Below are 20,291 nucleotides of genomic sequence, written 5' to 3'. Positions count from 1 at the left end.
CTTGTTCTGTAATTGAGTGCTTCAACTACTGTAAGAGACTTCTCCGCCTAAAGGAGATTGTTAGCGAGCTTTTCATCTTCGTTGGATTAACAATGAAACGACTCCTTGACTTCCTTACAAGCACAGGACTCCTAACACCTTTACACTACCTCTACTGAATAAATGATGATAAAGATTTGGATATCAAAGCGCAATTTTTCACAAGAGCATAGGACACATAAAGGAGTGCATCACATTCAACCACAATTTCCAAGCAAAAGTGTAGATTCAAAGCTCAATAGAGCTGTTATTAACAAGTGCTAGCAACAGTAAAGAGAACCACAAACACATAACCTCATGACAAAATCTGCACAACAAGAAACCCATGTCCTCACCAACTCCTAGAAATCCTTGGACAATGTGTCATGGTTCCATCCCGTCTCCTCGCCTACTCAACATGCATGTCTTCCATAACTTCTTGAGAGGTGTCTCCCTCACCTGTATCATATACATCATGACTCTATGGACCCAGCAAGTACATTCCAATATGAAAAATATAACATCCATAAGAAGCAAGAATAGTAGCTAGTAGGCAAAGGATATGAACTAAAATATAATATAGAGTAAAGCACAATAGGTAAAAGAGTCTACACAACTATTAAGGGTGAATATGCCATACATGTAGTAACCACCATTTGAGCCAGTCATTTAGTTCATAATCATGACCCTAGAGGTACCTCCTAGGAGAACATGCAGTCATATAGCCGAAGTTAACATAAATCACATTATCAGTCATGTTTGGAAGGGTCCTCCCCGGAGCTCATCCCGGGACACTCATCCCGTACTGTCACTACAAGTGGACATACACATCCAATTAGCCACAAAAAAAAAACATATCCTACTCTTATCATACCTCACAGTACAAGATGCATATAGCTACGAACATGAGAAAACTAAAGTAGAACAATTACTTAAAAATCGTATTCATTCTCATTCTACTGAGATCTGTCCTGGCAATTCCATTAACAAGAGGAAACTAGCTGTCACCAACAATTACTTAACTCAACAATATCAAAAACGCAAAGCAACCTTGAGATCCAATCACAACCAACCAAAACTGACCAAAATCCCAAGACCAATATGAAGAATAAGAAGAGCATCAGTGTATTCAAACTACAAATCTCACATCCGTCAAGAAATCTGAAGAGCATAATGAAGAAGAAGGGCATCATCAAAATCCACTATAATCACTAATCGATCGAGAAATCTGAAATAAAAGGAAGAACCAGAATCGTAAAGAGGGAGATCATCATCTTCCCAAGTCTAATTCCAACAACATGCTTTCCACAAATTTGGAAGCAAGAAGGAAAAGCAAAAGCATCTCTGATCGATACGTTAATCTATCGACACTGTCCCAAAACCTCCAAAAGCTGTAGAACTAAGAGAACATCATGCCTACATCTTAAAAAATTTCATCTAGAAACGACTTGATTCAACAAGAAAAAACAAAGTAACCTTACAATCAAACTCCAATACCCAAATCCGTCATTAGAACCCGATATAAGCCACAAGAAGAAGCAAGAACAACAAAGGAAATCGAATCATGACACATTCCATCAATCGGACAATAGAGAAGCTCATCGACTCCTCCTAGGCACCTAATCCTTACCTCTATGATCTCATACTAACATAATAGAAAGTACTTACCTTTCCTTTCCTGCCGGAAGCCCTCACCCACCAATTACGTGCCACCGGTGCGGAGGTCGCAAGCTTCCACTTCCTATCGCGATGCCCTCAGAGGGATTGCCCACGTGGGGTGGCGCTTGGTTGAGTCTTGAAAACCGGTGGTGAGCTGGGTCGGTGACAACGAGGTGAGAGTGAGGAAGGAGTCGGCGATTTGAGGGAGGAACAGTGAGGGAGGAGCAAGGGAATCAGTGGAATTTAGGCTTTTATACTAGGTCAATTAACTCTAACCTAGGGTAATTAAGGTCAATCAAATCCTAATTTAATTAGGTATCATATACTTCCATCAAGTTTAATAGTTCTATCAATAGTTCTATCCTCTTGAAACGTATCGTACCATATCATTAAAAATCTTGAGAAATCCCTAAAATTTATAGAAAATTTTATAGACAAATTCCTTAATTAATGCTCGTGAGACTTTAGAAAATTTTGTAACTAAATTCCTTGATTAACGCTCGTGAGACCTTACAAACAACCTCCCCGATTGTAACCAAGTAAATTCTCTGAGTCTCTTCTTTCTTTGATTAGTTTTCTTTTGTACAAGTGTTTATGTTAATATAGTTATAAAGTTGAGAAGAGTTTGGTTTTATTGTGCAGACTATTCATCCCCTCTAATCGGTTGCCGAGTGACCAACAAGTAGTATCAGATCTCAACAGCTTTAGGAGGACTAACCGTCGAACGAAGCACAAGAGATGGCTGAACCGAGCATCAACCCGCCGAAGCTCGAGGGGGAATTCGCTAGCTAGGAAAAAAGATGGAGGTATTCTTTAAGACAGATTATGATTTACTTTTAATAATGAAATTTAGTTTTGTAGCACATGAGGGTAAAGATGAATACCAATGGACGAAGAAGGAGCAAGCCGACTTCGTGGCAAACGAAAAAGTAGAGTTCTATCTGTTGAGCATCTTTTCGTCACAAGAAGTCAATCAGATCAAAGCCTATGAGTCTACCAAGGAGCTCTAGGAGAAATTCCTGGAACTATATAAAGGAACCTCTGAGGCAAAACTCACGAGACAGGATTTGTTCAGGAACCAGATCAGCAACATCAAATTAGAAGAAGGAGAAACCGTTGCACACCTTCACTCAAGAATAAAGGAACTCTCACCGGACTCTCGAATCTTGGAGAAAAGGTAAGCAACCAAGATTCGCTAAGGTATGTGCTTAACGCATTTCCTAGGACTATTGAATGGACATCATTAGTAAATGCTTATTATATATCTAAGGATCTAGAATCAAGTACTTTAGAAGAATTATTTTTAACATTTGAACTCCATGAAACAATATGTGCAAATCTGAAGAAGGAGCCAAAGCGCAACATTACCTTAAAGGCAAAAACGGATGAACAAGATTTTAAATCTTCTCTTGATGACGATGAAACAACACTCATGGTAAGAAAATTTAAAAAATTATTTAAAACTAATAAATTTAATCAAGTGCAGGGTAATAGAAGGAAAAGAAAGATAAGACACTGCCACTGCAATGAAGGCACGTGAAAGACAACTGCTCTAAATTAAAGAGCAAGGACAAGAACAAGGAGAAGAACAATAAGTCATCCCAGACAAAGTATAATCTAAAAGCGACGTGGGATGAAACATCGTCCGAATCGGATATAGAAGCCCTCGCCGGACTTGTGCTAGAGGCAAGTCACCAAGAAGACGAAGACAAAGCAAGCTCATCCTAAATGAGCATCGAGAGCATCAATGAAGGGGGAGCGACATCAGAAGAAAGTAATACTTCAGGGGGAGCTTCAGATTACGAGATCGACAAGGTAAGTCAGGTACGGTCTCTTTTTCTTGAGAAGTTATTTCAGCTCATAAAAATGTTATCGAAAAATTATTGTAAGTTAGAAAAAGAAAATAAAGAGTTAAAATCTACCTTAGCTATATCTTGTTGATTAGAAGATCTCAACAAAATAAAAATGAAAAATGAAAAATTGAAAACAGAAATAGAATATTTGAAGAAACGTGCATGCTCACATGCTCAAAATATTTGAAGATATAATGGTTTAAATTGACATTTTAAATACCATAAGGGTCAAATTAGAAAAATATCATAGAAATATATTCCTGAGAAATTTTTGATTAATCCTGTAGGAAGGAATCTATTTTGAGTTCCAAAATCATATTTAGATTAATTGATTTTTTGAACTTTCAGAGAGAAAATTAAATATTTACTTTCATTAAAAGACTTTGTCTAAAAGTGGTTGTTGTTCCAATAACCAAAAAGGCCTAGTGCATCACCACACAGTCTGGAAGCCAATTATTAAAATCAATGTTTAATTACTAACTATGGAGCATTTAATTAAAAAAAAATTATCTAATGCTTTCAAATACATTAGAACATTTTGACAAAGTTCAAATGGAAAATTCTAAGTTAAAAGAACAAATAGGATCCTTAAAAAAGAATACTGCATGTTCAAAATTTTCAAATTTTAAAATTATAATGGACTTAATTGGTATATTAGGAACCATAGAGGACAAATTGCAAAAGTATTTAGAAAATATATCTCAGAGAAATTTTTGGAAAATATAGTAGATAGGAACTTATTTTCGGTTCATAAATCCAGCTTAGTTTAAATTATTTTTTATGTATGCATCAAATATAAATTTAATTCAACTTTTTACTTGCAAAATTTAATTATTTCCTATAATTACTGTTCACAATTTGAGTTAAAATTTTTTCCTGTGGTACAAGATAAATTTTTTTGACTAACATAAATTTTTACAAAAATATTTAACTTCTATACATCTTTTAAAAAATTCTTAATTGGGAAAATAAATTTTGATGATTTAAAAAGACTACAAAAACATAATTTTCCAAATTTCAATTTTTTTTTTGTTATAGCCTTCTTCCTTTAGCTCTCATCCCTCGGATGCATTCAAGTCCGCAGCTCGTCCCAATGTCATTTCTCTCGGCTCTTGTCCTTACTGCCTTGTCCATGGTCCCTCGGATACTCCATCCTTCACCGGACCCGAAGCAATCAAGCTGAGTCATATGTATATCCTACAAACCTACACAACTCAAATACATATTTCAAATATAAGGGTGAACCTAACTTAAACTCTTTACCCAAACACCAGAACACATGGTCTGATGGACCATTGAGATTGCTCCAACACTCATTGCCTAGCATCTGGTCAACCTTGACCTACTGGGACTTCTTCACCAAGCGTCCGGTCAATCCCTTGACTCATTTAGACTTTTCTCCTTGTGTCAAGTATCCGGTCAATCATTTGACCTACTTGAACTTCCAATTACCAGATATCTGGTCATCTTGACCCACTTTGATTTTCATTGTCTGACTTCACTCACCAGGACTTTCTTATTGCCTAGCTGCACTCACTAGGGTTTTCACCTAACTTCACTCACTAGGATTTCCATTTTCCTACCTTCACTCACTAGGACTTTCCTGTTGCTTGGCTTCACTCACCAGGACTTTCTCACCAAGTGTCTGTTCAAATACTGACCCACTTGGATTTTCATCTTCTGCCAACCTTCATCTCCAATTAGGACTTCCCAGTTGAGTATCCGGTCAACCTTGACTTACTTGACTCTTCTTCATATTAAATTGGTCAACCTTGACCAATCTCCCCAAATGGATGATTACTTCTGCAATCTTCATACATTGTCAAATATCAAAACTCGCACATTACAACTCAAGCTTGAGCCAATTCAAGCTTAGTCAACCTGGTCAATCTTGACCTAGGGAAATTGCACCAACACTTTGGTAGGATGAGGCTTGGTCCGACCATTAATTTTGCTTCAGTCGACGATTAGTCCTTCTGATGCATCCTTGTTATGATACCACTTGTTGGTCCTTAGCGGCAGGCTAGAGGGGGGTGAATAGCCCTGAAAAATATAAAAGGAAACCTTTCGGGACTTATAGCTTAATTAAACTAAACACTTGTACAAAAAAAAAGAGAAGTAAATTAACTAAAGATAGAGACACAGAAAGACTTACTTGGTTTGCAATCAGAAGATTACTAATCCAAGGCAGTTAAAGCTCACTAAAAAACTCCTTGGGGTGTCAACCTCTTATAACGTTAACAACTCACAAGCAAGTAGTAGAACAGAAAAGAGAATCGTTTACAAGTGTTGTTCTAAACTACTGAGATCAAGGCTGTATTTATAGCACTGCTCCGGACACCTAGAAGGGTTCCGAGCACATAAGTGTCAATAGAATTTTATCCATGTCGTAACAGATCGTGACATGTGACTTGTCAATAAACTTTTTAACTTGGGCGACTGGATCGGGTTCGGGTGCTTGGACCGGGCTAAACCAGCCCGTGATCAGGCTTCGTACCCGAGACACCTTGGCTGCCTTGAGTGATCTGGGCGCCCAGACTTCAGGCGCCCGAAATAGCTCCGGGCACTTGGAGTAGAGTCAACTTTTGGTTGACTTTCTGTCCAGGTCTTCTGCTCCAGTTCCATTTGTTTGGATGATTTTGGCCATCCAGAATAGAGCTCACCCGCACCCATTTTTTGGCCTTCTCGAGCAACCTTCTGCTTTGGCTTCTCATCCCTCAGCAATATCGTGCGTCTCCTTCTCGTCTGTCACCATACTCTTCCGCGGCACCTCATCCCTCGGACACACCGATTCTGTCGACTCTCTTCCGTACCGTCCTTCTCACTAACTGTGTCTTTTGCTCAATTTTTTGTGCTCCTAAGTTCTTGGACACTTAGACACAAGACATTAAACTACAACAGGGTTTAACTTGATTTGGTTGATCATATCAAAACTACCATGGGGTACTTATACGCTTCACTCATTAAGACTTTCACACCACGTGTCCGGTCAACATTGACCCACTTGGATTTTCTTCTTTTGTCAACTTTCCCATTGGTCTTGCCCTTGCGTAACCTCCGGTTCTCTTTCAAGTATTCGGTTAATCTTGACCTACTTGACTTTTCTTGTAATATACCAAAACTATAGCTAAGGATTTAAAATAATTAAAGGTTGAGATAATTAAATTATTTCAAGGGAGATAAATATATTTTAGTGGATAATAAATATCAGGAAATATATGAATTTATGAAATTTATTAGAATTTTTTGGATTTTAAATGAGACGTTTTAGAATTTATGAAGATAAACGAGTAGGATTTAAAGTTTGTTTAGAATACCCAATTAAAATGAGAGGTAATTGGATATATAAACTAAAGTTTTAGTTAATCAAACCCTAAGTTTTACTTTTCTTCCCCCCCTCTCTCTCTCTCTCTCTCTCTCTCTCTGTCTCTCTCTCTCATTTTCTCTCGTGCACTTGCATTGTCGCCGTTGCACGCAACCAACAACCAACAATCGGCTGTCGTCGCTGTCCTCTGTTCACGCGAGTAGCCGGGGCTGGTGCCCCACCTCTAGTCATCCTCCCCTTCGGGCTGACCGCCTGCAACCGTGAGTCACCGTCGGAGAAGAAGACGTCGTCTCCTCTCCACGTGCGTCCGAAGTTGTGGACCGTCGTCGCCGCGGTCGCCACTAGCACCCACCGGCTATTTCTCCTCCCTCTCCTCCTCTCCATCGACACACTCAACAACACGTCCGCCGTCGTGATCGACAGCGCGTCCGCTGCCGCGCTCGATAGAGAATTTGTCGTCGCACTTGACAGCGCGTCCGTCGTCGCGTGCCCCAACCGATGGCGTCACTTCCGTCCAGGAAAGATGACAGCATCCATGCCTTTTCCTTTTGTCCCGGGCACCCATTGCCACCCTCGACGATGCCTGCACCATGCAGACCCGGCGCAAGAGTAGTCGTGCGTGCCATTCCTTCACTGTTCGTGCCGAAACATCCGCTGCTCAACGCCGTCGAATCATGCATTCAACCGGGAAGGCACTCGACTTGGGAGAAGCCGATGTCGGTGTCTCGATCTCCTCCCTCGCACGCCATCATCACGGAAGCCTCTGCGCCGCTAAGTGCCGAAGCAATGGGAGGTCCGCGACACTACCGCCTTCGACTTCCTCAACCAGTGCTACTGCCTGAGCTCCGACTGCTGACCACCACCTAGCCACTGTGAACCACCACTGGAGAAGGTATTGCTGATGGATTAGGGTAAGCTTGGATTTGCTTGATTTGATTATGGGAGTGAATTGATGATATTAGTTTATTTTTAGTTAAATCGAATCTTGATTAACAATTAGGTAAATTGAGTTATCAACTTAATAAGAATACATTAAATGACTAATTGGCAGTATAATTATTAATACCTTAATAATCTTTTAGTCTATTGATTAATTAGATTATCATTTGGAACAAATTAAATTGTTAAGTTGAAGATGAACTAATTAAATCATGGTTTAACAAATGGATTAATATATCTTTATTCGTTGTTTTGCTGTTGTTTTGCTACAATGAATAAGAATATTAAGATAGTTATTAAAGGGGAAAAATAAATGGTTGACCTACGTATATTGTTGGTGGTTACTAGGAGTACACTATACTTAGTTTTGCTTCGTATCTTATATGTGTAGGATTCAAGATTGAAGCAAACCTCACTTTCTTGAAGATGGCTATGATGATTCTATAGTTGAGATGGGTAGATCTTGCTTATCTTCTTGATAGCTTTGATTATAATGCATGATTGGTTATTGTCATATTTTAATGAGGTCGCAGTTTCTTGTTTATCTTAAGTTTGTCCTATATCACTCTTGATTTTGATACCTTATTGTTTGTCCTTAAATGTTGACCTATTATTGATAGCTATGCAGTTATGTTTAATATTCATCATTGTTTTTATGGATATGCATGATATTACCATATCGTAGTGTAGGACATTGGATATTCTGCTAGGCCCCTTAGTAGATGATTTGACTCTGTGTTTATTGTAGGATCGAAAGCGCTATAGGGGGAATGAATAGCGCTCATGGCTATTTCGTTCATTTAAAGCAATCGAGTAATACACAACGAAATAAAAGCAATAAAAGAAATGACACGTTCGTTTTATTTGGTTTGGAGCCTGTGGTGACTCCTACTCCAAAGCCTACGTTCATTGAGCGTTTACTTTGGGCAATCACTATAAGCTCAAAAATTTACAATTTGAAATACAAGTAAAGCAATAATGAAATTATATCGATAATGGAAAACACATAATTTTAAAGCTACAGGTCATCAATGTCTTGTTACAGCTTTATCGTATCGTCCTTTGAGCAACACACGGAAGAATGGTTGTGAGTTCTTGTTGTACCCTTGCTACTGCTCGAACTGGGCTTAAGTATCCCGTGGAGGGCGCCTCCAACACCATGGAGGGCGCCCTCAATCCAGCCAAAACCGCAGCGTGGATGAGCTCCGACCTGGTTGCTGCTTATTCGCCTGAGGGCGCCTCCAACTCCATGGAGGGCGCCCTCCACCAGCGTCCAAGGTGCCCTTAGCTCCATGGAGGGTGCCCTTTGCCCAACGTCTAGGGCACCTCCAGCTCCATGGAGGGCGCCCTCTGCCTTGTTGCGCGGAGGTGTTCGGCTAGTGCACCTGAGGCGCCTCCAAGCTCTATGGAGGGTGTCTCGGGTACTGTTTATCTAAGGCTTTATATCTTTTTTACTCCCTACAAGATGTGTTAGTCCAAAATATAAAATATATCTTGCAAAACAGAGTTAGGCATAATAATATAAGATTAAGATAAATATTTGATAGTCATTGGACTGTCCGGTTCTGACTTCGGATTTCCAACCAGAAACCCTAGGTCGAACCGACGCCTATTGTTCCCTCACCGGAGAACGCGTCATCACCTACTCCACTTAAGTGAATATACATGTTGCCAGACCGATCCTCCAGAATGACTGGACTTTTGCTCAGCGCCCAAGGTTCCAGGACTTTCCGCTAGACGTTCCCTCCTCGACCCTTCCAGTCTTCCACGTGGTTCGTGACACCAGGACTTTCCACCTAGAGTCCCCGACTCTAGGACTTTTGCCTGAAGCTCTCGACCCGCCAAAACTTTCCGCCTAGGGTTACCACCCCCTAGCACCTAGGGTTACCACCTCCTAGGGTTTTCCCTTTTGCCTAACCGCAGCTAGGACTTTTCCTCACCTAGGATTTTCCACCTGCCTAACCGCAGCTAGGACTTTTACCTAAGTACACTTAGAACTTTCCTGCAATCTCATCAAACTTGTTAGATAACAAGACAACCTAACTTTGAACCCTTTGACATAATCAAAACACAGGTTCGACTGTCGGATGCTTCCCGCACCAACATTTATTATTAGGATGATCATACCGTAGTATAGGATATTGAGCATCTTGCTAAACCTTTATTTATTATTTCATACTTAGTGTAGGATAATTGAGTATCTTAATATGCCCTTATTGTTATTTAGGTCTATTCCTAATGTTCATGAGTTTTATGTTATAGTATGGTTATGTACTTAGGCTCATGCCTATAGGTCACTAATAATATAAGTAGTATAGTTGTATACTGGTGCGAGGGCATATATGTTAGTGAGATCATATTAACCTATGCTTGATGGAAATCACTCCATAGCAGAAGGGTAGTATATTCCACTAGGCTTCCCCCTCTGAATCAGTCCCTAGGATTATTTGATCTTGATTCTGTTGTTTATTATATCTAAGATGATTTCATGGAATTAGTCGAGATATTAATGCTAGGTGACTAGTAACTTGGGGACGTGATTGTCTATTTTTTGCTTATATACTAGTAGGATCATATCGTAATATAGGGTACCAAGTATCCTAATAGACTCTTACTTGTTATATAGGCTCATGCCTATACATTAGTAGAATTATACTATAGCATAGTATTTCAAGGATCCTACTAGACCCTTAGTTGCTATATCCTATTGACCATTGTCTCCCATTCGTGGTTGAGAGAGTCATCAGCAACCATTGCTATATCCTATCAACCATTGTTTCCTATTCATGGTTGAGAGAGTCATCAGCAACCGTTGATATATCTTGTCGATAATTGTCTCCCATTAATGGTTGAGAGAGTCGTCAGTGACCGTTAGTATATCCGATCTCTCATGCATGGTTGAGAGAGTCGTTAGTGACCATTGGTATATACCCTGTCTGCCCACGGGACCATCCATGGTAAAGCGTTCTCTCGCAGATAGTGACTAGTTATTTATCCTTTCCGCCTACAAGACCATCCGTGGTAGAGTGTTCTCCCGCGAACAGTGACTAATCATTTACCCTGATTGCCCACGGGACCATTCATGGTAGAGCATTCTCCTGCAGTCAGTATTGGTTATATGCTTGCCATATGTCGATCATATATTTGTGCGTGTAGGTTTGGATGCACTGTATGTACTCCTGATTTGTTAGTTATACTCGGTTGAGCAGGTTAGTGAAGTGTTATGTTATTGATTATACTTTTGGTTAGATGGTGATTATTTTGAGACACCTACATTGGTTAATAAGTATTTTGCCTAAGACTGTATCCTTTGATCTCCTGTAAGTATGTTATTTATGCACCATCTTCTTCTACCCACTGAGTAGTTGTACTCACTACTCTTTGTTTTTCCCTTGACTTTCAGGTTAGCAGATAGAGGAGGTGTTGTGTCACTCAGAGGTCCTGGCTACCAATCTCGCTCGAGTTGGATTTATGTTGAGTTGCTTCATTTTATTGTTTCCGTTGCTTATAGTTACAGTTCTTTCTATTCTGGATTTTTTAGTGTTTCGCATGTACATGCATACATACGTGCATTGTCATTCGTGACTTGTTGTTGTTATATTACATCAGTATTTTTTCATGTTGGCTTGAATTGGTTCGATATTGCATTTCTTATATTGTCACTAGGGGTACCGTCTGATTCGGCGGACAAGTATACCCTCGAGGCATGAGACTTCTTCACATCAAATAGGTCAAATCTTGACCAGAAAGGAATTATGCTAATAATCTCCCCAAATAGATAATTGCACCTATAGTCTCCATATATTGTCAAATATCAAAACTCAAACATCAAGACTCAAGCTTGAGTCAACTCAAGGTTAGTCAAACTAGTCAACCTTGACCTAGAAAAAATGTACCAATATAAGGATCTCAAGGTAAGTACTTTAGAAAACTTTAGAACTTCATGAATCTCAATGTGCAGAACTCAAAAAAGAAAAGGAGCTGAAACACAACTTAGGGCTAAAAGTTAAAAAGATCAAATCAAATTCATAATCATCCCTCGACGAAAATGAAAAGGCCTATATGGTAAGGAAATTTAAAAAGTTTTTTTAATTTTAACAACTTTGATAAGACACAAGCCAAAAAACTTCTACAAGGAAGGAGTGAGGTGTTACAACTGCAATGAAGAAGGGTATATCAAGGACAACTACCCTAAATTGAAGAACAAAGAAATAGAAAAGGACAAAAGGTTAAGAAGGTTCAAATAGAAGAACCTCAAAGTAACTTGGAGTGAGTCAACATCAGGAGAGTTTGAGACAGGGGAATACATCAGACTAGCACTAACAACTGATTATCAAGAGGAGAGCATCGATGAAGGGGAGCTACTTCAGAGGAAAACAACAATGAAGGGGGAGCATCCAATTACGAATCTGACACTATAAGTGAGGTACGTTAGCTTTCTCATGATCAATTATACGAATGTATAAAAATATTTTCTAGATCATTGTGCAAACTAAAAATAGAGTATGTAACATTAAAAAAGGACAACATTGACTTAAGAGTTAATTTACAAAATGCATGTCCCATAGAAGAATTTGATAAAATTAAGGTTGAAAAAAATAAAAGATCAAATATAAATGTTAGAAAAAGATAGTATAGTCTTAAATTCAAATTTCTTACTAATTTCAAATTTTAAATATTATGGAGGGTCTAATTGGTATATTAGAAATCATAGGGCTCAAATTATAAAAGTATTAAAAATTTTATTCCTAAAAAATATCTGATCAATCCAGTAGGTAAAAATCTATATTAGATTCTAAAATCTATTTTATTCTGTTAGTATTTTTGGAAATTTAATTGATAGAAATTAATTTGTTTAATTTGTTAACATGATTGGCAAAATTAATTTTATATTTTCTGTTTGATTTTCTTTAGGTTTAATTTTTTTGTAATAAAAAATATGTTATTTGCTTGTAGAAATTTTTTTCGACCATTAAATTAATTTTTTATGATTTTTTCCCAAAAAATGAAATTTTAATATTTAAAATTTTTAGTGATTGATTTTTGAAAATCTTGATTTTTCTACATATAAACATTATATTGTAAATATTAAGAAAAAATGGTAAATTATTTTGACATATAAATATATTTTTAACAATTTAATTTCAAGAATAATTATATTTTTTCAAAAATATTTATTTTGATTATAAGAAAAATAGTTTTCTCATCAAAAAATTTTTTTGTGATCGGATTGATTCTATTTGACATTTATAAATTTTTTTAGATTTTCAAAAATTAATTCTTAAAAATTATTTTATATGCAAAATAATTTCAATAAAAATACATAACCTTAGATGATCTATAAAACCCTCCAAAAAAAATTTTCAAATGTTTTCTATGCCATTTTTTTTATTTATTTATTTTTATTTTTTGATGTAATCAAAAGAGGAGAGTAATATTAAATTAAGAGGGATGACTTAATTGCAAAACATTATTATTATGATTGCAAATATTTATGATTAATTGTTTATAAATGATTTAACATAAATTATTTATTATTTGTTTTCTCTAACTTTAACTCGGTTTGATGCACATAAAAAATGAGAGATTGTAAGTATTCCAAGTTAGTTTTGATGTTAATCAACCAAGTTAAGTTATGTCTTGTGTGATTTGATGTATTATGTCTAAGGGTGTAGGAACTTAGGATCACAAGAAGTCTAGCAGAAGCCACAGCGAATGAGAAGGATGATATGAGAAATGAGCCAATGGGCTCAATACATCTGAGGGACGAGGAGCTACAGAAGAATATATTAGTGGAGCGAGAAGGACACACGTAGTGCATTTGAGAGACGAGAAGCGAAGAGGAAGTCTGCTCGAGGAGAAGGTCAGAGTTGGGTTTGGTTAAGCTCAACTCCGGACGACCGGAGTATATCCAAGTGAGCGGAATGAAGAATGGTCAATACTGAGATTGACCACTCGACTGAATAGTAGACTGGAGGCGCCTTGGATGAATAAGAGCCGAGGCGTTTTAGATTAACGCAAGGTGCCTCGAATGAGATTGGAGTTGTTACCATGGAGATAAACAATGGAGTCCCCATTAGCTACACTAAGACGCCTCCATCGGAACTAAGGCTCCTCCGATGAACTGAGGCACTTCCTTTAGCCATATCAATCGAACATTGGCAAACTTCATTCTGTTCAAGGCACCATAAATTGCCACACCAGCAAAACAATCATTTCAACCAATGCACTATAAATAGTGTCCTAAACCTAGTTGTAAAGTAACACACTTGTACTTTCATTTCCATTCCTGTTATGTCAAAATTTGAGCTTCCAACTGCTATAAGGGACTTCTTTGCCTCCGACTTTGTCAAATAATGAGATTTTTAGTGAGTTGTTATTGCCTTGGATTAGCAACCTCTCCGGTTGTAAATCAAGTAAAAAGTATAAGTTTCTTACTTGATGTTTTTATTATTTGTTTTTAAATAATTAGTGTATCCTTGCTAGTTTAAGAGCAAGAGAAATAGTTAACTTTTATTGCAGGCTATTCAACTCCCACTAGTTGGTCCACTCGATCCAACATATGTTTCATTGAACAAAAAGCTCATGTGGAAATATGCGCTCAAATTTACATAGTATAATAGGAATGTCTATTTCTAATTGAAGCACATCATCCGTCATAATAACCCTCAATCTCAAATATTTGAAGAACAGATTCAATTCTGTAAGTTCTTACAAATAATATTAGGAAGTAGGTCACGGAAAACTATTAGAATAAGTCTTTACATAAACACAAGATAGTCATGACTCTTTATTCCAAACATTTTTAATTTCTTCATAGTTACGCATCAAGCCATATTCAAGGCATACCCATCAGAGAATTAGATTTCTTTCAACTAACTACATAATGTCTACTTACTTTCTTTGTCCAATGTATAGCAAGCCATTGGAAATTTATTAGTTGTTTCATTTTTTGATGTAACTCAAGTCTATTAATTAATTTATTCAATTTCTCGCATGATTTTACTGTGTCTTTAGTTTTACCCAGAACATTCATCACAGTATTAAAAAAATTATTGATTTTTTTTTTCAATATGCATCACATCTAAATTATGTTGAATGAGCAAATACTTTCAATATTAGAATTTCCAAAATATGCTCCATTTTTTCTAATCACACTTGCATATCCTAATAATATATTTATTTAAATTATCAGAACTCGGATAAGTTACTAGTTCAAATTCATAGTTTTCTATTTCTTCAAGGATTTCCTCTCTTGATGTGATTATGAACGGAAGTTTTTTTGACCATTTCATTCATCATGAACTCTTTCTTATTTTACCTAAAAGGGTGCTCTAAAAGTAAAAAAATTTACGATAATTATTAAATTAAAATATCTTCCTACTACAAAATAATATTTAATACAATATGCATCTGACTCTATCTTACAATGCGGACATACAAACTTATCAATCATGCTTTATTTTGACAATATTGAGTATGTCGAAAAATCACTAATCGCCCATAATAAAGTAGCATGCAAGGTAAAAATTAGTTTTATACTTGCAATATCATAGGTCTCCAACTCTAGCTACATTCTACATTCTATAATTCTTTCAGCTCGACAATCAAAACTTATATATATATATATATATATATATATATATATATATATATATATATATATATATATATATATATATATATATATATATATATATATATGACTTTTAGATTATTTGAACATGGAATAACATAGTAAGAAATATGTATTCATCTTTCATGTACATTGATGATGGTAAGTTATACGGTATTAATATGACTGATCAAGATGAATATTATTATTTAGATTGACCAAATGACTAAAATCCATCTATTGAAAGTCTCAGTCTTATATTACGTGGTTTCATTGCAAAAGAGGAAAATATTATATCAAGATATTTCCATGTAAGAGAGTCAGGAGGATGACCCATTATATTTCTTTGTGTACATGCTCATGATGTCACCTTATGTGGCTTGATATACGGAAGATCCATACAAATGTTGAAGTCTAGGAGTTAAAAGGATATTATACATTCTGCATTCAATAAGTTCACTATCTTTATTCCAAAAGATCATGCTTTATATAATATAATCAATCTTTTCTAATGACAAATCTAAACCCCTAACATTATTGAACGTGCATATACTTTAAATTTAAATTTAAATTTAATTAAATCATTAAAACTTAATACTATCTATAAATAATCATTCATAGGATATCTAAAACCGATGCAAAAGAAGATTGCCTTCAAATAAAATGCCAAAGCTTATACAAGTAACCTCAAATAAAAAAGGCTACACAAATAATATTATAAAGTCAATATCAGAATTAGCTCGTCCACCCCACCTCCCGACCAAGGATATCACGGGGCTCACATCCCGTGGGCATTGCCCACTCATTCGCGCGCCCAGGCGCACACTCCTGGGTGCAGCGTAACAAGTTCAGTTAAATAATAATTATGTATTTAAACGCTATGTCAATCCAATCATCGATAGACTTATAGTTGGAGCAGGTCACACCATCCAATCCAATCCCATCCACGCACAGTCTTGTCATTTTGTCTCTCAGTCCCCGGGTTTGACTAGGTGGTAAACGATAAGATGTATCTGTAAAGTTTAATTCGAATTATTAGGGGGTATTTTTGAATTTATTTGTGTTGGATATTAGGATCTTAAATGGACCAAAACGATTTTGAGGAAGGAAGCTATCAATTGTTGAAAGTCGTAATTGACTTCAAAATTGAAATCTACGATTCGCGTAGATAGATTTAGACTATTAATTTGCTCAAAACCGATTAAGGGTGAATGAGAAATTAATGTTTAAAATCGGCCCAAAATAACATTTATTATTCATTAATAAAGTACATGGGAGAATAGTCCCACATCGAAAATTCTCGATGTGTATTCTCTACTTATTAATGAAGATGTGTTAATGGAGTTAACACAAAAATAAAAGGACAGGTGCTCCCTTAGCCCAGGGTGAACAGGTGCTCGCACCTGTGAGCTCGCCACCCGCCACGTGCGCAATGAGCGCTTTGTAGGCGCACTTTGCACGTACGTACGCATCGTCGCGAGGAGCATTAAGGAGCTTAAATTTATGCTCCAGGTGACATGGCAGTACCTATACGGCATCCTCGTGGGCAAAGGGAGATGACTGGACAGTTGACTTAGGGAATGGATGGCTACCATTGATCAACGTTGATCAAATAGGTATGATGGATCGCTTGTGATGCGATCTAGAGCGTTGGATCGCAAAGAGTAACGATCTGACGGCTTGGGATGAGACTTGATCTGAAACATCGAATCAATGGATCCAGATCCGATGACCGATAACAATAGGCGGGATCTGAGGGTCACAACTCCTCAAATCTGATGGATGAGATTGAAGTGGGCTTGGTGAAGGGTTACAACCCTTCAGAATGGATGATCTAGATCGATCCAGCCCAAGGAACACATCCACTCACCCAAAGGACACTCAACCTGTTCTTTCAGTATAAATAGAACCCTCCAGATGATGGAATATTCACTCAATCCTCTCTTCTCTTCCTCAAGCATTCATCTCATCTTGTGCATTCAAGAGTCCAAGAAGTCTACTAGAAGGTTCGCTGGTCTCGGAAGTCGGAGTGCTACGATTCCGAGACGTTCGTCGTCGTTGTATATTGGGAACGAATTGCAACAATCCGTTAAGCACCGTAGCGGAGCAATATCGTTTACGGAGATAGTAAAGGTTCGCTGGTCTCGGAAGTCGGAGTGCTACGATTCCGAGACGTTCGTCGTCGTTGTATCTTGGGAACGAATTGTAACAATCCGTTAAGCACCACCGTAGCGGAGCAATATCGTTTACGGAGATAGTGTCGAACATTAGCCTCGACGATCAGTTTGCATACTCCAAAAACTACCCGGGAATAACAATTTGATGGGTAAAATATAAATTTATATCAGAATAATTAATTGGATTGTAAAATCTAAATTATCTAGTATAATAAAAACATTGAAAAAATTTCTGACGTCTCTCGGACCTGCCAGGATCGTAGTATAGTCCAGAATTAATTAAATTTATTTAAAATAATAATAATAAAAATTATATAAAATTAATATCAAATTAATCCAATGTCCACCCATTTCAACCTCATCCGACAAGCAATTTTGACAGCACGGACCTCATCCTTCTAAACCACATTTTATGCTCACTTTACATCCTCCGATTGAGCCTCGATCCCGCAGGATCTCTGCCAGTGACTCACCTCCCACACCTAAAAATGGCACCCATCCGAAGAAAACCAACGAGGGGCAAAAAAAAAAAAGAATAAATGAAAAATAAAAAGCATGCAACTACTCGTCCGCTGAGGGCAGGCTTTGGCTTGAAATTACAGCTTTTCGCCACCCTCACCTGCCGTTCTTTCCCCTACTTGCCTCCCTCTCTCCGCCCATTTAATTACCTTGTTCAAAAGCCTGCGCCACCGATCTCTCTGTCTCCTCATCCATCTTCGGCTCTTCTCTCCCACCTACTTTTTTTTCCCCTTCCCTCGAACGCTATATATTCACCGGGCAATACACTCTCTTCTCTCGATCGTATACGTACTCTGTCTGGGCCTTTGCCATGGAGCGCCGTCGCAAGAAGCAGCGCAGGTCGTCCAACGTCTCCGAAGGTGAGCTTCTCCTCTGTTCGCTCAACCATGTAGCTCTCTCGAATTGATTGGTGAGTTTTTAGAAGAGGTGAACAGTGCGGAGTGGAAGTTCATCAGCATGACCGAGCAGGAGGAAGACCTCATCTTTAGAATGTATCGCCTCGTCGGCGACAGGCAATTCAGCTCCTCCTGACTCTGTTAATTAGTTTATTTTCTTTTTCCTTCCTTCTCTCGAAAAGAATAATTTAAGTTTGTTTTACAGGTGGGATTTGATAGCAGGGCGAGTGCCGGGTCGAAAACCTGAAGAAATCGAGAGGTTCTGGATCATGAGGCATCGTCAAGAAGCCTTTGCCCGTTACGCTAGTCGTGCAAAATATGGGTAGCGAACTGGCCGGGATGTAGATTCTGTTAGCTCTGAATTGTTTGATGGGTGGGTCGGTGTGTTTGTTTGTCGTTTACTTAGGATTTGATGAATAATTTAAATCTTGAGCTATGAGAATGTACGAGCCTGCTGCTCATTGTTGTTAGATGCGTCCAAGAAGGAGAGCAGATAAGCTCAATAATTTAAGACTCGACTCAATGGTTGAGTCTTTTTTATTTAATCTATTTTATATTTTTAAAATTTAAATTTAGATAATAAAGTAAGTGAATAAATAGGTTAGATGGTCTGATTGAGTCGATTTGATGAACTAGTTAAGAGGACCAAGGAACAAGCTACTTAAATTGATTGGGTCGGGCGAGACCATGAAGATTCCAAGTAGAATGTAGAGACAAAGATGAAGTTTTAAACCAGAATAGCATAACCTCCGGACTGATCGGGAAAAAAAAATAACCCTCTGGGCTATGTATTTTGTTTGTTTTCCATTTTTTACGGGACTAGCTTCCTCTTTCGCTCTTGAGGGGCATCTAATAGAGTATCACAATGCAAGTTGCCTAAGCATGTTAAAAGCTATATATTTGGAAGACTGTGAAAATAATACTATGTGGCACACAATAAATTTATGAGATCTTATATGAAGTTGGACTTGAAGGGCAATATCATCAAAGGAATCAAATCTAGAAGAAATTGGACTTGTGGGTTATCGTAAGTTTTTCCCTTTGTGTATTATTAAATTTCAACTCAAGTAAATCTTTATTGCAACTGAAAATTATAGTGTGGAAAACAACAGGATAAATGGACCCTACTGTCAACACAAGGCTTGCTTTGTTGGGCAAAAAAAAAAAAAAAAAAAAAAAAATTTGAATACGTTTGCCTCCAGTATTCCCACCAATACGTCCCAGAATCAACACGGAGGAGATAAATCATGGACGGCTATTAGCCTTTGAAATAGTGACTAGCACATAAGGGAGACATTTACCTCGCCTTGGCCGAGATTCGAACCCCATACCTCATGGTGACAACACCTCATGTGCTAGCCACTAGACATATCTGAAGGGACCTATTTCATCTTTGAATGATTTTAATTAAGGTGGTAAATAAATTAAATATCATGAATAAGTTTAGAGTTATCCGTTTATTTATGTTCATTCAATATTTATGTTCATTCAATATAAACAAGATCAATTAAATAAAAAATTTTGAATAACTTGTTAAATTAAATAAATAAACTTGAACACATGTGTGTTCAATTATTAATATTTATGAATAATATTATGAATAGTATTTGTGAATAATGTCCATGAATAATATTTATGAAACCATCACTACAAGAATATTCTCTAGCAACGATGGAATTAACGACTGAATTATATTCAATCGCTAATTTAATAACTAAATTAATATTTCAATCGTTATATAATGATGGAATTTATTTTGATTGCTAAATAGAGACTGAAATTTTTATCACT

At 37.3% G+C, this 20,291-nt stretch overlaps 1 protein-coding gene and 1 long non-coding RNA gene across 3 annotated transcripts; one reads left to right on the top strand and one right to left on the bottom strand.

Annotated features, from left to right (window-relative positions):
• Positions 1-226: 226 nt before the first annotated feature.
• On the bottom strand, positions 227-1,900 carry LOC121994497. Its single transcript, XR_006115749.1, has 3 exons — positions 1,687-1,900; positions 659-829; positions 227-477 (listed from the first exon to the last, which is right to left on the bottom strand). It is a non-coding gene; the product is annotated as an uncharacterized LOC121994497 (long non-coding RNA).
• Positions 1,901-18,085: 16,185 nt separating this feature from the next.
• LOC121994496 (transcription factor TRY-like) lies at positions 18,086-18,970 on the top strand. Of its 2 annotated transcripts, none has more exons than XM_042548508.1 (3): positions 18,086-18,464; positions 18,530-18,617; positions 18,706-18,970. In XM_042548508.1, the coding sequence occupies exons 1-3, from the start codon at positions 18,416-18,418 to the stop codon at positions 18,824-18,826; spliced, it is 258 nt and encodes an 85-aa protein (XP_042404442.1). In that variant the 5' UTR covers positions 18,086-18,415; the 3' UTR covers positions 18,827-18,970. The 2 variants fall into 2 exon arrangements, with proteins under 2 accessions (XP_042404442.1, XP_042404441.1); XM_042548507.1 differs by having other exon boundaries at positions 18,091-18,464; positions 18,527-18,617.
• The last annotated feature ends 1,321 nt before the right edge of the window (positions 18,971-20,291 follow it).

This window comes from Zingiber officinale, chromosome 6A, assembly GCF_018446385.1.
Source record: "Zingiber officinale cultivar Zhangliang chromosome 6A, Zo_v1.1, whole genome shotgun sequence".
Lineage (NCBI taxonomy): Eukaryota > Viridiplantae > Streptophyta > Magnoliopsida > Zingiberales > Zingiberaceae > Zingiber > Zingiber officinale.
Note: the sequence above shows the minus strand (reverse complement) of the source record. Positions and strands in the feature narration are given on the sequence as shown.